This window comes from Leuresthes tenuis, unplaced genomic scaffold (assembly GCF_036924035.1).
Source record: "Leuresthes tenuis unplaced genomic scaffold, fLeuTen1.0.hap1 SCAF_16, whole genome shotgun sequence".
NCBI lineage: Eukaryota > Metazoa > Chordata > Actinopteri > Atheriniformes > Atherinopsidae > Leuresthes > Leuresthes tenuis.
The window spans coordinates 9,536,848-9,554,733 of record NW_027325370.1 but is presented as its reverse complement, the minus strand read 5'-3'; the positions used below and the strand labels follow the sequence as shown (position 1 = coordinate 9,554,733).

Here is a 17,886-nt window from a genome sequence, read left to right as displayed (position 1 = left end):
ATTTGCAAATAATTGTATTCTGTTTTTATTTGTATTCAACACAGCGTCCCAACTTTTTGGGAACTTAGGATGGTGAACACCTTATACAATATGTCAGAAATTAACTTTTAATCTAATTTTTAAATAAATGGGAATTGTTGACAACCTGTTAGCACTTTTGTGGTTCTCTGACCTTTTAGTTGCCATAATTCAGTACATCTCATTTACATTTGTGCAGTCTTTGTCTTCTGTCAGTTTATCACCCTCCAATTATGGATGAAGAGAAAGTTGATGGGGAACATAACTCTTACTTGCAGTCATAAACTGAAGCGTTGCAGGCAGAAAGCTTGCACCGAAAATATTGGTGAACCCTGAGGCCCAGTGTTTTACCGCTCTGGATTTAAGGTCTCGTTACTGGGAGATTATTAGACTTAATCTAGTAAAGGGGAGCGTGAAGTTCCGATCTCCCTGAAGGCTTATGAGGGCTTTTTGAAACAGTAGGGGAATTCATCCATGCCGGCCATATGCTGCCTCTCCCTTGCCATCCCCTGGGGGAGGGTTGAGGTTAATTCTAAGAGAAGCTCATTCAAACATCACCTGAGGCACTTAGCTGGCAGGTAGCAGTCAGAGCAGTTCTGCGTATTGTGAAAGGGCAGGGATGTTGTTGATGGAGCACTGTGTCACCCGCGGTGTGGAGTAGGGTGAGCTTTGCCTCGGGGCAGGTGGTCTGCAGGATAGCAGCAGAGCAGTGAGTTGCAGAGGGTGATCATCACGGGAGCTTTTTGAACTGCTGGCTGCAGGTGGAATGTGCTTAGTCAGCAGGTCACTTTTTTCATCCTGCTTAAGGGTGAGCCTGGAGAGTCAAGCTGATGCTAATTGTCCTTGATGTAGTGGTCCGTGACTGAGATTTACCAGTCATCATGACCAATCCATTGTTCATATTCATCACCAGTGACCCAGACTCTTCCTCTTTGATCTGACAAACCAAACACTCACTGTATCCCAGGTTCAGAGGTTTTGTATTCATCGCTGCAGTGATTGTGGAGAAGTGAAAAATGAGAGAGGGAAACATCTTATTGTTGTCTTATTGGATTTAATGTAAAAGTACCAACCATAAGCCCAACAAATAGTGCATGCAGGGTTTATGGGGGAAGAACTAGCATGGGGGCCACTGCTGGTGTTTTTACTAGATGTATAAAGCAATGATGCGCAACATACAGTTTCATCCACGAGATTTCATGGCATGTGATATTTAGAAAGGCAATGTTAAACAAAGACAAAACACCTCACTAGGCATCATTACTATATATAAATCACTGAACTGTCGTAACTGTTCTATCAAGACAACATAAGCACAACCCCCCCCCCCCCCCCCCCCCCCCCCCCCCAAGTGGCAAAATATTTAACATCGTTGACAATTTTTTTGTTTTTATATCTGTGTAGATAGATACGAAATGGTCTTTTTCAGCTTTCAGCACAACTCTCAGACTAATTTATTACAATTATAAGTTTCTTTCATGTCTACAGCCAAGCATTGCCATGATAGTCCCATTAACCATATCCTCAAACTGAACACAAAAGGCTCTGTTGACCAAACGACTATGGTGTGATAATAAGCAAACACTGCTTCAATTACACTTTTATCTATGTGGTCCTCTCTTATTGAACACATAACTCACCCACTGCCCACTTCTGTGATGGAGAGTTATGTGCCTCACAGGCACAGATGGTACATCCTGGCAGCTCAACATGGTCTTTGAGGTATGTTCGAGTTGCATATATATTTTTTTTGTCCATGCACTAGAAAAACCCAGCATTGGGCTGTTTCAATGCTGCTGGTTATTGATGTCGGTTTGGTGTATAAGAGCCCTAATATATGAAAGACCATAGAGTGTATTTTAAGCTAAGCCGGGTTTTTTCAAACCTTAACCAAGTATTTTTTAATTTGTTATCTAATCAAACATTGAGCAAAAGCACAGACAAGAATCTCAGTTGAAAGTGTAAAAACAGAATGAAATGTGGTGAAAACATAGATGGTTCTTTAGATTATGTAAGCCCAGTTCTCCTGGGTGTAAGTCACTTCTACTATTCCACCCTCACCCCTCCAGACTCTTAAGTGTGACACTTAAGTGTTCCTGTTTTTAAGATTTTGTGGGTTCCAGTTGCCTTTGACAGTAAAGACTCGACAAGAAAAAGTAAAAGGGGCACAGACTCAAACCCTGGCCTGGCATGACCAGAATCTCCAGCTTCCATGCATGGAACCCCCGCTTAACCAGTTCAGCTAGCTGGGTGGATGGCCCATGTATACCAACCATTTGAGCTATCCACCTCAGCTACCACCTCTCTCTCAAAAGAGAAAGATACAGACAAAGAAACTGAATCAACAGACTTTTTCACAAACTACCATGAAACTGTGCTGTCTGTGTGCAGTTAGAGGATATTCTGTTCTGGTACGTGTTTACTTTCTTGTAAACCCGTCACAAAATGATAAGATAGACCATAAATATTTGGAACTTAGATACCACTGCACTCTTTTTTTCTTTTGTCAATAAAATGACAACACTGACATTATTGAAATAATGATAATTCAGGTTAGATGATCCAAACACCAAAATTATAATTATATTATGAATTTTGTCTAATACTCAATAAAATAAATCTAATTGGTCCCAAATTCTGACCCCAAAATTACAGCCATGACAAACTTTCTTGACTTATAAGAGGAATAAAGAGTCCTGAACACAACCTTGATCACCAGTATCATTGTACAGAACTGAGAGAAGATGCAGGAACGAGCTGTGTTGGGCTGGTACTGGTGCTGTTTTAAAGGGAAGCTCAAACCAAATATCAATGTGACTTAGTTTTACTCAAATACATGTAAAGTAATTTTATCAATAAGAATCATTTCTGACAATATTTCTCAAAACATTTTCACTTTTTTCTTTGTGCAAAACATTTACAAAGTACTGCAATCTTCTTTCGATGCTGTGTTGTCAAACAGCATGACTCCTTTGGATGCAGTCTTCGTGACCGTAGCCACATGACTCAGGAGACTTGCTGTTCCCTCCATGCAGTCTCTTTGTTTCTCTGTAGATGGGGGATGACTGACCACAGGGGCTCACACCATCCTAATACAAACACTTAGACCCACAAACATAACTAAACATCAGCCTTCCAAACCCACATCTGATGGGATAAATGCTCATTCACTGCAAACAACGCCCCTCAAACAAGGCTAAGATTTGCTGGTTCGAGTGATGAGAGAAAGTCAGCACTGTGTCGCTAATGACATTCTGAATTTGCATACGGTGTTTAGACTTCAAAGAACACAAAACACTCTTGTCTCCATAATTGTTTTACACACTGTTTGCACTGTGGTGATACCATCAAGACAAACAATTATTACATGAATGTCTGACTTTTACGAGTTGAAAGGGAGCTAGACAGAGAGAGGCGTATCTTTGCCAAAGGAACAATTACATAGATTAAACTGACCGTTGGAGCACTGTTTGTTTGATGGTGCTCTGTACTGTACAGCACCATGCTGCAACAGTCCCTGCTGTGTGCCACAACCCTGCTCACAGCCAACAGATCAAGGCCTTGACCCCCTTGGTCCCCTGTTAACCCCCATCAAGCCTCCAGGTGGGCGCTGCTAATGAGCCCCAGTTTTAGCTCCTACATGGGCCTCTTCTTCCCAGGGTTGGAGGAGGCCACAGAGGGGGCTGGGGGGGTCTGCTGGCTGGGTCAGTACCATGCAGGGGGCTGGGGATGGGACAAGGGAGAGGGACACAAGAGCGAGAGCTGAAAATCACACTTTTCAGACCCTATTAATGGTGAGTTTGTATATTAGTGTGGGAAGATCGAGTGTGAGGGCCTCGCAAGTAAAAAGGTTGTGGCACATGGTGCATTATGAAACAGAAGTCCATTTTGTGCTCTTTGATCTGTGTTTATTGTAACTGACCACACAGTACTCCACTTGTTGCTGTTGAAAGAGCCAGGCGGTAGGTTCTCTTTGCCTTTACAGTGTGTGAGATATTCTTGGGTAAACAAGCCCTCCTTCATCTGCAACGTAAAACAAGAGAGAGCAGTGACTAATAGGAGTGTTTGTCTGATGCTGCCAGCCTGCACTTTTGTTTCCTGAGCGTTTGATCTGATTGATACATGTGTTTTCAAAGATACAAATCGTCTCCTCTGCAGTGTTTGGCCCAAAATAAAAGTTAAAGGGAGGGTACTCTCTGTGAAGTGTATGAATCTCCACATCACAGTGAAAAGGAAGGGTGGTGGTGTTTAGGGTTCAGTGGAGACTTTGATATTGGGATGATGTTGGAGGTGACCACAAACATGGAAGTGCCATAAGCCTTTGACTGACTTTTCAGCCTTTTGGAATGCAGGTTATTGTTAGATATGGATGATTTTAGCAATAACCAACACACCATTTTTTATTAGGACTTGAAAACTACTCCTTTGGTCTACGTCTGACCTTGTGAAGGAATGCGCTGAGCTTAGTCTCAGAGAGAAAACTATGACACTAAGGATCAAGTCAAGGATTGGTACAACATCAACATCAGCCCTTTATAAAGCATCTTTTGCTTTCACAGCAGTTTCCGTCCTTTCATCAGCAAAGAAAAATTGTGCCAGTGGTAACAAAAGCAGTTTTGTAAAATGAAATTTTAAGTCAAGATCAACCTGATATAGTCAAGGCTTCAACACCTTTTAATTAACCCTGCAACGAACTGAAAAAATATACCTCTAAGAATTTTTTTATAAAATTCTTTTTGTTTATAAGCTCAAGAATTCAGTTTTTTTCACATTTTTCACATATAATACATAAGTTAAGGACTCTAAAATCTGCAAAAACATGTCAAAGCAAGTTGTCCCAAGATTACAATAATCAAGGCATAAGGAAATAAACACATGGGCCTCTTGATACTAAATAACAAAACTAGATCAAATTCTTCTTTTTTTTTATATCCCGCGGTTGACAATAAAGAGATGATAAATCTATGAGTGTCATAGTCATGGCCACACAGCCACTTGTAACCGGCCGACCTGTCACTAGACGCTCAGTGGCCGCGTTCAAGGACAGACAAAGATTATGTCTCTTTTTGATTCTCTAACCTCCTTTACATGCGTAAAAAGACTTGTTTTAACTGGGGCACCATCTTCGCACATGTCAGATCTCCTGTGGTGCTGGTCAGTCAGAGTGGAATACCCCTGTTTCATGGCTTCAAACCATCTCCATAAAGGAGTCTTTGTCACCCATGAGCGGGGTCATCTCCCTTTTCCACTGGCCAATAAACGTTCACATTCTCCACCTTTCTTATGATTTTGTTTAGCTCACGGGCTCCAGACAAAAGTGCAAAGACTGAAATTATTCACAGGGAATTGAATAAAGGATTCATTTGCATTGATTTTGCTCCTGCATAAAAGGAGTCATTTTTGTGAAGAAGAGCGACCGGGCAAAGCAATTCTATGACCAACAAAACTGAACAAAAAGATCAATGGCACCTTTGATATGGTATAAAATCAAGAGGGTAAATCCCAAAAGTGCTGCTTTGTCTTATATTAGTTTGAGGGATTTTCCACATCTTCTGTAGGCATAGATTGACTGTGACTTTTGTGTAGAAAATTACGCTTTTTGGTCTCAAATTGAGAAGACATCAGTCTAAATTTGAATAATTTTGCCTGTGAAGGTTTGGATGGGCCCTTTATAAATCCAACTGACTGTGGAGCCAGTATGTTAATGCAGTAACAAATGCTCCCTTTTCGACATTGTGTTTGTCTGTTTGACTTATTCACCACAGCCTTTGAAAAATCCTGTTCTCCTTTTAGGTCCATTTGGTTTGGGTGGAATGGATTAGACACAAGCTCAATTTACACCAAAAGAGTGAAAAAAGGACATTTTCTGCCTCATTTTTCTCAGTGTTTTTGTGTTGTTTCTAATCACACTTACATTTGGTAGAAAGAAACTTTGATAAAGAAAACTGTTTGCCATGATTTTAACCTGTGGCTTTGACAGTTACATGATAGTTAAAGATGTTTCAATCAACAATGAACATTTAAAGAAGAAAGATAGGATTTTAGCAAAAGAAGAGACAAAAATGACACAGCACCAATGTTTGTGGCTCATTACAAAGTTAAAAGAACTATGCAAAACCAGGGCTAAAGCATCCAAAGCACTTTTTGTAGCCTTTATGTCATTGAACTTTCTTTTACCACAAACTGCTAAATCTGTTGTATGTTGTGTGAAAGCCAGTAAGAATAATAAACTGACAGAAAAAATGCTCACACTGTTGCACTCGAGCAGCATTATCTTTGACTCTGAATCAAATTTTCATGTTCTTCACCCTCCATGTTTGATCCTTTGTCTTTTAATAGCCACTCTTTTTTTTAATCTAGGCCCTTGTATGCAGAGGGATGAGGGGATTGCCAGTCCCATGGAGTTCAACCTTGTTCAGAGTGCCCAAAAGGGCCATATCTGTCATAGCACATTCCACTGTGGAACCATGAATGAAGTGCTGTGGTGTGCCTGAGCTGTAAGGGTGGAGCTCAAAGGCCTGCTGAAATGCTGTAATGTAATTATGTGGACAGTCTCTCAGATCCATTAGCTTGAAATGGTTCTGCAGCCCCCATTCAGTCAGTGGGCTGCCATGTCTTTTCTAAGGGGGGGCTCTGAAGTCATCTGAAAAGACCTCCTCTGTACTCATTGTGCTCATTGTCTTTGTAAGCCTGTTATTAGCGGGGGAATCAAGTTTCAGCACTCTGCCGATGACAACATCAGAGATCAGATACAAGTGGGGGTGTATACTTAACTGAGAAACGGTGCATATCAGTCAAAGTGAATTTGAGGAAAAAAGATTTCACAATGGAATCAAAAACTTTACAAACTTTTACCTCAAAATATCAAAATCAGTTTTAAAATGAACTATTTGGAGATCTCTATCTAGACACACAAAATCAGTGATTGCCTCACCAGTCTTCCTGTATCAGTTATGCTCAACAGAATTCATAATACTGAGAGAGTTTACACCGAAAAGGCAATTTCAAACTCCTAGAAAAGAGATGTACTGTCATTAGGGGACTTTCTTCAAGAGAAACCATAATGCTGACATCACAAGCTAATGTCGATATCCACTGATTATAGCCATCAAATCTAGAGAAATCTAATAAATAAATGTTACTTATTTCACTTAAAAACTATTTAACACGTGAGCCATGAAAGACGTACTTTGTAAATAAAAGTGGAGATTGCATTAGGCTTGTAGTTTACAAAACATCCCTCAAACATTTATTTAGGAATCAAATGAAAGGTTCCAGTCATTTCCAAAATTCGATTTAGTGCTTTGTGTTTACCTAATCTCTGGCATTCAAGCAGACACCAGTGAAAATGCCCAAATGCGTCACTGCACAACTTTAAAGCCCTTTCCCATGTATTGCTGTCTAGTGACCCATTCTAAATAACCTATATCATTGGGGAACTGCTGTTTATAAAAGAGTCCATTCGGACGTCTTCTGAAAGGCTTTTTTTGGCTGGAGGTCTGGATGAAAAGTGCAAAGAAGAGGATAAAGGAAAAGTATAGGAGATGTCAGGACGCCTTTGGAAGGAAAACAAACTGCAGAGACCAATGTGAGTTGACTTAATCTGATTAGACTAACCTCATCAACAGCCCACTTAAAAGGGAGAAGAAAGCCCTGAATTGGGGCGAGAAGCAGGAGAAAAGGGTCTCTCTCTGTTCAGAAAGCCACAGAGGCTCAGTGAATACACCACATTGTACTGGACATGCTGGTCTGCAGATGGCAAAATGACAACAAGCCGCCTGAAAAGTGAGGCAAATATAATTGATCACAGGATTTTTTTCCCCCTGCAGGTATGAAAACAGCTATGGAAGTAATGAGATTAAGGAATAATAAAATGAAAGTCCGTGAAAAAATACCACTCTCCCTCACGTTTGTGGTGCAAACACGTCGCTTTGAAGCCTTTCACTGAATGCACACACCCCTGTAAGGCCATGAGAAATATTCCCAGTTTCATATTCATTTATTCAGATGCTGACTTCTTATAAAGCACCCCGCTGTCTTGGTAATACATCAAACACAGAGTGGCTGAACAGGGAAATAGCTGTTTTAATACCTCCTCAAATAATGGGAGTGAAGAAAAAAAAACTAAAAAAAACTTTATGTTTCTAGCCACTCCCAGATTTGTGAAATCCCTAGCAACAAAGCACATGAAATATCTCACTTTGGGAGGAGAAAGCTCTCTCAGATCATTTGCCAACATCTGTGAGGGAAAGGGCTCATATTTTCACACAGGGACGTGTTAACCTTAATTCTTCAGCATTTACTTAATCATACACCACAATGAACCATCGTGCTTATGTTTTTGAAGATTCTGCAAATCCCTCTCATCAGAGTGAGAGGTGGATGCAGGAGCTGCAGGAGTCCTTTCACTTGGGAGATTAGATCTGCTGGTGTCAGGGTTCTGGCTTTACTTTACTCAGAAACTTCACAGCACTAACTGGTACTAACAGGACCTTTGAAGTCCTGCTGTCATCTCTACTTTGGAGACAGATCATCAAATGATTGTCTCCAGATTGTCATGAAGCGCCACCACTGGCAGAGGATGTATTCAGATCATTTATTTAAGTAAACATTGCATTTAAAGGATGCAACATCCCAATTTTAAGTCTTACATAGCAAAAGCTGCATAAGGCTTGAGTATTACTGGCAAAAATATACTCAGTAAAGATAAAATACCCAGGTGAAAAATAAATATACTTTATTGTATTTCAGATATATTCAACAGTATGTTGCCAGTGTACTAACAAAAAAGTATCTGGAAGTGTAACAGAAGTATGCATTGAACGCTTTTCCCACACTTTAGAATAATTCAAAAATATACTTTATTGCAAAGTATATCTATTTGATGTTTAGTTAAATACAGTTTCATATATTCCTTTAAATTGAAATGTATTACTGTATAAGAGCTCTGAAAGCGTATTTCTTAGATATATGTTGTAACACCCCAAAGATTCAGTATATTTGAAATTACATTTGTAGCATAATTTTAGGTGCTCTTTTCACACTTTGAAACCCATAAAGCAATAGCAAAGTATATTAGTAAGTTATTATCAATTACTTATTTTCACTGATAGAAAAGTATGACTGAGCATACTCGTAATAGAGTAGGAACATATCAGTGGGATCAAATCAGTTTACATATAAAACAAAGCAACTTTAGCATTTAAATTAGTACAATATACATATAAAATCATATGCAGTGTAATAAGTATAGTTTAAGTTCTTCTACTTCAGCACACAAACGTACAATAAATACATTTCATATTCTACTTTTTTACAATTTAATTATGAATAAAATAGATTAGCACAAAGCTAGTTGTTCCAAAATAGTTATTTTCAAGTTTACTAGTTATTACCACACTTTGTATCATAATATTTAAAGTAAAATATAATGATTAGTTTGCCTGCAAGTACAGTCAAGTATGCTAAAATTTAATATACTTAGGCCAATCATTTTTCATCAGGGTACTTATGTGAGCATTATACTTTTATCAAGACCTTTCTGTGGCTGGAACGTAAGCTTGGTTCTTCGTTTTATCTGCTACAAATATGATATTTTAAGCAATAAAATAAAAAGCAATACAAAACGGGTGGAGTTATACAATTAAAAACATAAGAGGCATTTATGGCATCATGGCATTAGTTTAGGACACATGACCCATAAAAACCTTATTGGAAACATGATAAAATGGTGCAAGAAAAGGCTTAACGGATGAATGTATTGAGCGCCAAATATCAAAAAGAGAGAATATATTATTATGTGCTTAAAACTGCTCAGGAGAAGCAGACTGAGACAAGAGCTACTCCAGACTACCATACATTTCAAGCTTAGAACAGGGTGCACTCAGGTATGCAGTTGGTTAAAGTAAAGCTAATTTTACACATCTATGCTGATACATTTAATAGCAAATGAATAAAGCTCTCAGCGAATACGGAAAAATCCCAGTATTTTCCAATGAAATGTAGAAATGTAAGAGCACAAAATGGAAAAATACTCAAGCAAAGTGCAACATTTGAATTAATTTAATTTGTTTCACACAAAATAAACTGTTCTGCTACTGTTGACCAACGTGATGATTCCACCGGTTTAGCGGCATCCTGTTTTGTTACTTTTCTGTGTTTCCTCTCAGAAATAGCTGCAGAAACCAAAACAAATCAAAAGCCACCCAAACAAGCATTGTAACCTCTCAGTGTTGGGGATTCATTGTTGTAAATACATCTCCTATAGCACTTGATTTGGGAGTGTGTATAAAGGGATTGCCCAGCCAACACCAGTTAATACAGATATAATTGACTCTCCGTCTGCATTCTGCACATGGATTTGGAGAAGTGCACAGACTCATTGTACAACAACAAATTAAGCAGGCTGCAGTCAAAAGGAGCCGCTGAGCTCTGAGAGAATGTGGACAACAGACGACTGAACTCTGCTAAATCTGCAAACACAGCTTCTCCCTCTTTTGGGACACTTTCATCTCCCCCGACATCTCCTACTGCAGACCTCTGCCTCATAAAGCCAAGTCAAAAGCAAGTACTTCTGGCTCTTGTCTAGTGAATGTTGATCATCAGCAGTTTCTGTTCTCCACATTCCTTGGCCCAGCGATGTCGGCATCAGCTTTAATGATGCTTTTATGACGGAGTCACATAAAAAGTTCCTTTCAGTTGAATGGGAATTCGTCTCGTCTTTGTTTTCTGGGTCCATAACTTTGAAAAGCAAGAGTGAAGAGGGGGAATTATTGAGGGTTGGAAATACTTTGAGTTGTTAGACTTGTTTCGACTTCAGATCAGGTTCAACAGGTGCTCCTCCACCTACACAGAATTACTAAATCAAAAACCCATTAACCCCACTGCTGCAGGGAGCAGTTGTATAATCTCTGTGGCAATGGGTAGAATTAGCTCTGCTTCATTTGGGTCGATCCAAAAGCAAATAAAAGGAATGTGAACCCAAGCACACACAGCTGGCCCTTAAGACTCAGGATCCTGGGTAAACAAGTGTCCAGGATGCCCTAGCAGAGCTCACCCATGGGGGACATGAGCTACTGAACAATGACTTTTACTCCACCAGAGACTGGACTGATGCAAGGCTTAGTGACGTTTTATTACTTCTGGCTTGTTGCAATACACTACTGACCAAGAGAGGATCACAGGCTTTGTCATTAGTTTGAGGATTGCTATGACTTCTTCACCTCCTTGGAATCTGTGATGTTTCTATTGTTGCATGAGGCCCGCCGACTTAACACAAAAATCTGCTGTTGCAATTTTTAATCTGTGTCGTGATTGTAGATTTAAGAGTGACCAACAACTGCTGTGTTTGTGTTTTCAGACTGATTTCATCCGCTTCAGATCCTAATTTTTATCCTTAAAAACAACCTTGATTCACGTTTATACAAGTTAAATCCCAGCAACATAAAACCAAATCATTTAAACCTGAAAAGTAACTATGTCGGAACAGAGACGATAAATTGCTTTAGATTTGAAACCACCTCCCCATTCTTGCTTGGTACACTGGGATGATTTCAGCTGCTCACAAGATTTCAGTCTCCATTTTCATATTTCTGGCTTCAAAATGTTCTACATTTGTTCTGTTACTGACAGTTCTGAGCTTTCTGACTCCCAACACAGCCTTTGTGGGATTCCCAATCATCTTTACAGACGTGTTTCAAAATATTGTATTAAGTATTACGTATCTAAATAACATTTGTTTTTATAAAGAATTCTTCACATAATTTTTCTAACTCACAGTTCATATCCTTTATACATGATCATACATTAATAGCATATATATGAAGTGAATTATAAAGCTTGCTTTTTCTTGGCATTTACTGTCACTGCTCCTTTACAAGTTTTAGTCGCGTGGACAGGGATGTGCCACCTTGTGGTCATATCAAGGAAGTGAGAATGTCTAACAGCCTTTCCTCACTCCAGAGTCGCGTTCCTTATTCTGGGTTCTCATATAACTAGCGTTGAAAAACAAAACAAAATTCGAAAGTCCCAGGATTATACAGACTCGTATAAAAGCAAATTAAATGCACGAAATAAGACGGTAATGAGGTTAACCAGAGCACAGTATCCACGCCCCTCCATGAGACACCAAGCACAGCTCTTGTACAGCATTCACAAAAAACAGGCCTTATTCTGCAGCAATGCATGTTTGCAATGAAAATATTCGTTTCTATCAGAGTTGACAAAGTGCTGAACATTTAGATTATTCAATGACCAGAGATCCATCCTTTTAAATTGGTTGACTTTCACACATGAGTCACTAGATGGTGCCCTCCTCCTTCACTCACTGGCATCCAGCAAGTACGCTGGTGGGAAGATGCCAACGTGTTGGTTTAAAGGTCTGTGTTATGATGACTGCACCGAAGGCGAATGGCCGGCTGCTTGTGCATTTTTTTCCTAAAAATAGATCATTTGAGAGGTGTTGATAAAAACACCTGTTGTTTGGACTTTATTAGTTTATATTTTTACATGCAAAGCCCTCCCAATAATATATTTTTAATTGACGACATGCTGCGAGAGGATCATGGGCTCTTATTGAATACTGCAGTCAATTCTATTCTATTCTATTAAAGGTATTGTTTCCAGATTATAAACCTTTTTATGCTCCCAGCTCTGAAAGCTGTAATCTACAAGTTTTGGCACGTGCTCAGCGCAGACCGGCGAAGACCGTGCGCACATGGCACGCGGACAGATGTGCCCCCCCTTCCTCCTTCACCTCCTCCACCCCTTTGAGCAGCTCCCGCTCTGGGATGATTGACACAGAGCTCGTCGCACAGCCAATCAGAGAGCGCGCTGCTTTATTTGCATAAAGTGGCCGCATGCCATTGGCTTGGTGCGTGCTGCTTCGGACCGCCTCGCGTGCCAGTACAGACGTCTTCTAGTTGGAGACGAAAGAGGAGTCTCAAAAATGATAAAGAGTGTATTGGTATTTTCAAGTTTGGGGGGGGTCGACTTTTATGAGCACTCCTCTGATGGCTGTCGCCAAAGTGCAATGTCTCTCTTATAATGAATAATTACCGTGAAGTCATGAAAGAATGTAATAAACGCAACGTTCCTTATCTGTCTCAGAATAAAAAACACACACTGACAAAGTTGGGTGACTTCTTGGCTCGGAACGGACAGACTCTGCATTCTTCCCGTAGGCCAACACACACACTCATATGAAGTCCTATAGCATTTTTGACGAGCAAGGAGCAAAGTTAGAAGCAAACATCCAGCGCATTCCCTCCTCTTATCTCCACACAGCCCAGCCCGGCCGCTGGTGCTCGCTCCGCTTTGTTGTTTGTCCCTGCAGGGCTGATTGAGCAGCGCGTGACTGACGGCCCGCGGGGGTGTTGTCCAATCAGCGGTCTGCCCCGCGCCCAATGGGTGAGTCCTGTCTGCTATTGGCTGAAGCGAGTGTGGGAAAGAATGCAGAGAGGGTTTCACACGAACTGGGAGCACGCGAGCCGTCTATAAGTAGCACAGCGGCGTGTGTCGGCGGCAGAAGTGGAGAGTAGCTGTGCACGGTACACCGCACGCTCCCATGCTCAGATGACAGCTCAGTGATAACAAGCGGCACGACAGAGACTCATCGTTGGGACACGACAGTCAGACGCATCTTATACGTCCTCCAGTGGCACCGAGTGATTTTGTATTTCCCGCACAAAGAGGATTTACTTCTTTACGTCTTTTACCTGTTTTGATCAATAATGCCAGCTGACACTATGGAAAAGCAGACGGCATCTCCTATTGCCGGAGCCCCTGCAAACGGATCGCATACACCGGACAAACCGAAAAATGCCAGCGAGCATAGAAAAGTAAGGCTTTTCGTCTTCATAAGTCGCCGCATTTAATGTCATTAAGACAGAAGTCTCTAGAATAGCTTCATTTTGTCAACAAGTTGGGTTTGTGGCATGATATAACATGGTGCAAAATCAAGATATGTGGTTTGCAAACAAAATATTGACGTGCAATTGTTTCATTTGTTTATTGTTGCAGTCGTCCAAACCCATCATGGAAAAACGCCGGAGAGCGAGAATAAACGAAAGTCTAGGGCAGCTCAAGACTCTCATCTTGGACGCACTCAAGAAAGATGTAAGTGGAGAAATATGTTCTCTCACGTCTCTACCCTTCGTAAGCGGTCATTTCGCATCAGACGTGCCTGCCTGCATGTGGACTCAAACTTTTCACGTTGTTTCCTGCAGAGCTCCAGACACTCCAAGCTGGAAAAAGCAGACATCCTGGAGATGACGGTGAAACATCTGAGGAACCTGCAGCGCGTACAGATGAGCGGTAAGTTAATTTAATCACACAAGTGAGTCCGAAGTTTTAATGAAACTAAAACCTTGCCAGATAATCCATAAAAACGTCACTAATGTCCCGCCTTCTTTCTCTCTGCCAGCAGCGCTCTCAGCTGATGCCACGGTTCTGAGCAAATACAGAGCCGGATTCAACGAGTGCATGAACGAGGTCACCCGCTTCCTATCTACCTCAGAAGGGGTGAACACGGAGGTGAGGTCGAGGCTTCTCAACCACCTGTCCAGCTGTATGAGCCAGATGATGTCCATGAACTACCCGCAGCAGGCCCCGTCCCAGCAGACGCACCTGGCTCAGCCTCTCCATGTGCAGCTCCCATCCACTCTGCCCATCAGTGCTGCTGCTATGAGCTCCAAACTTAGTCCTGCAGAGGCCGTCTCACCTAAAGTCTTTGGTGGTTTTCAGCTGGTGCCCGCGAGCGACGGACAGTTCGCTTTTTTGATCCCAAACCCAGCCTTTGCCTCAGCCACGGCTCCTGTCATCCCTCTTTACGCAAATGCAGGGTTGCCTGTTGCAGTTAACGCCAGTCCGGTACACGGCAGTTCAGCACCGACTGCAGCATCTCCTGTCCATGGCATGACTTCCTTCTCCGGGGGGTCCCAGGCAGTTAGCCCCGTGGGGGTGAGCACTGGCCCCGAGAGCAGCGAGCCAGTGTGGCGGCCTTGGTAGCTTCAAGAACCAGACACTCATGTGAAACCAGTTTGCATTACTTTGTCAGTTTAGACTTTAACTGACAGCACACACAAATGTTGCGGGAGTTCAACCTGTGACTTTTCCGCTACGGGATGGTAACTCTAACCACTTTATACCCCCAGTAGTTTTCAATGTTTCGTTTTATGGAACTGGGCTGCCTTAAACGGCACTGCCACCCCACTTTCTTTTATTAATTTATTGTTGATTCCAACATTTGGATGTCGATGGTAAAGATGCAGATGGAAGATTAATAGGAAACTTTTGTTATGAAGTACTTTTTATGAAAAGGTTTAGTTTTGTACAGAGGTGTTATCGATTGTTATACCAAAGCTGTGTTTTATATTCTGAATTTTGTGTTGAAAGGAAAAAGCTGAAGTTGGGTGGTAACCCATTGTTTTAATAAATGAGATTTCTGAAATTCATGTCTCGTCTACAGTCTCTTTCTGCCATGTACTTGCTATCTCTGTGTTTTTCCTTTTTTTTAACCTAGTGCGTAAAAAATGAATGCGTAAAAGTCACAGACAAATTGAAGATAAAACCACAAAGATGCAACATATCGATCATCATCCCATTTTAAGCTCCTGCCTTGTGTTTCAAGTGGGCACCTTGTCACCAGTTTGGCGGGAGCTCCTTACATCTGGGCCTTTTTTGGAGAATGGTCCTTGGGACAATGGGGGTGTATTTTTCTATTGCTATAAAGGTAATTAAAAGTTTGAAAGGGGTCTCATCCTGTATGCAGCGGGAGCTTTAAGAAGTCTTAAACCCTATTCATGAGCCTGGGAAATGCGCTCAGGGGTTAATGTCACTAACAGATTGCCTCAGTGAAAGGAGAATATGGAAGGATCCTCGCTTTCTTTTGTGCATCAATTGTTCAATTCCACTCCCAGTGGGCCTACACCTCCACAGAGGAGGGAACGAGGGAACTTAGACTTTTCTTTCGGAGATCAGTTAAAAAGAAAAAAACGTCGGGGCAGATAAACCTGTTGCATCTTTTGGAAGATCTGAAACTTAATTCAAACTTAAATCTCCCTCACACACGACTGCACACACACTCACTCACACTCACTCTTAGAGACTGAAACTGTTTAGTATATGGCTTTAAACCTGTTTAGGTGTCTCTTCCTCACGGCTCTAAACACATTATGCTAAAGGTCTCCTCCGCTTACCCATTTTTTGTTTATATCTGAGTGTAAACCTATCTCCCCCCCGTTAGTGGGGACGGAACTGACGGCTGTGTTTCTGTGTCAGGCAGCCGTGCGTCAGCCACAGGCCCCTGTACTCGGGATAAGGTTACAGCCTGGAGACCGGTGGTCAAAACCCTTTAACATTTAATACTGCACCGGCGCGCCTAAGGTGCGCATGGCTGGCACAGGCCTTCAGAAAGACTGGCTGAGAGTGTTTGAGTCACAGCCACCAGCACATTCTAGATAAACACTCTCTGTGATTTCTATAGTTCAATATATTTAGGCTCCAAACTTAAAGCATCGGTACCAGGAATCTCTCTATGGGAGGCCCTGCATTCAGATATTTTAGATATCCATGTCTGTTAGAGCTTATGAAGAATGTGGTAGACAATTAATTCAGCTTTAGGGACACAGTGAAGACGTACAAGTAAAGTCATCAGTTTTTAAACAATCCTTTAAAACGTATTATTTATTTTCTGTTTCAATGACAGACTCAAATGCGTACGTGACTGGTAACGAGTGTTTTTCACTGATACAACTCCTGGTATTAATCTTCCTTTTACAGTTGGGGCTCCTTGTTAAATCGTGTACTTGCGTTCTCACTTTCACCCTCCAGAGTGCCAGTGCCCTGCAGATGACACCGCCAGTAAATTGCATACTGAAACTCGGCTGTCTGCGATGCTTCAGCAGCTTCCTTCTGCGCGGAGGCTAACTGAAACACAAGTTGGCAGCCTGTGTGGGTTCTGCGGTTGTTCCTACTGCCTTCGTGTCTGAATTAATAGTTCAGAGATGCCTTTGTGAAGCTGAGGTCGTGAGAACTGAGCGAACTAGTCTGCCTGCGGCCGGGCACAGCGCCAGTCAGTAAATCCCCGCTGGCAGGCCGGGTCGTGCAGCCGCTCTGCGGAGGTGAGGAGGCGAACACACAAACGCGTGGACGCCAAGAAGGGCGCCTGGTCCGATGTAAACACGAAGGATCGAGGGAGATTTGGATTCAGCAGTATACGCACTCCTAAGAGAGGTTATTGTGTTTTCATGGCAACAAGCTGTAGTAATCTGCAAACGTGAAACCTCCTGCGTCTGTTCTGCAGACGTGTGTTGGGAAATGTGAAAAATAAGAAAAAGGAATGCAATTCTGACAGTTTGTGTTTTGTCAAATTTGAGAGGTTTTTCAGCCTAAAGTAAAAAAACAACAACAAATTCTATGGAATGAAACAACGCCATCCAGATATGAGCTACTTAAATCTTTAAGTAGTGCTGAAGTGCAGTTTCCCACCTTTCAACACTCTGAACAACCAGTCCAGCAGAGTGTAGAGGCAACTTATGGTTTATTAACCACTATATAAAACCGAAAAAGGCGGGAATGCCTCTATAGTGATAAAAAGCATTCCTACAGAGGTCTGGATGTCCCTTGGGGATCTCCGCAATCGCGTCCCTCGGGAGAAGTCACCATTGAAGGGGGTCGGGGTCATCAGAGGAGCCACAAATTATCATTCTCATTAGCGATTGAATGGAGGAACGCGCGCACAACGTTGCCGCCAAACTTTTAACATCACGTCTCCCTCCAATTCCACAATGGCCATTGTTGCATTAGGCCCTGTTTAGGCGGCACTTGATGCTTGTTGTATGCATTTTCTACAGCAGGTAGTTTCAGTGG

General features: G+C 41.7%; 1 protein-coding gene across 2 annotated transcripts; it reads left to right on the top strand.

Annotated features, from left to right (window-relative positions):
- Positions 1-13,538: 13,538 nt before the first annotated feature.
- Positions 13,539-15,470, top strand: her9 (hairy-related 9). 2 transcript variants are annotated; one of them, XM_072367330.1, is made up of 4 exons: positions 13,539-13,856; positions 14,038-14,133; positions 14,244-14,331; positions 14,444-15,470. In XM_072367330.1, the coding sequence occupies exons 1-4, from the start codon at positions 13,749-13,751 to the stop codon at positions 15,022-15,024; spliced, it is 873 nt and encodes a 290-aa protein (XP_072223431.1). In that variant the 5' UTR covers positions 13,539-13,748; the 3' UTR covers positions 15,025-15,470. The 2 variants fall into 2 exon arrangements, with proteins under 2 accessions (XP_072223431.1, XP_072223430.1); XM_072367329.1 differs by having other exon boundaries at positions 14,441-15,470.
- Positions 15,471-17,886: the final 2,416 nt, after the last annotated feature.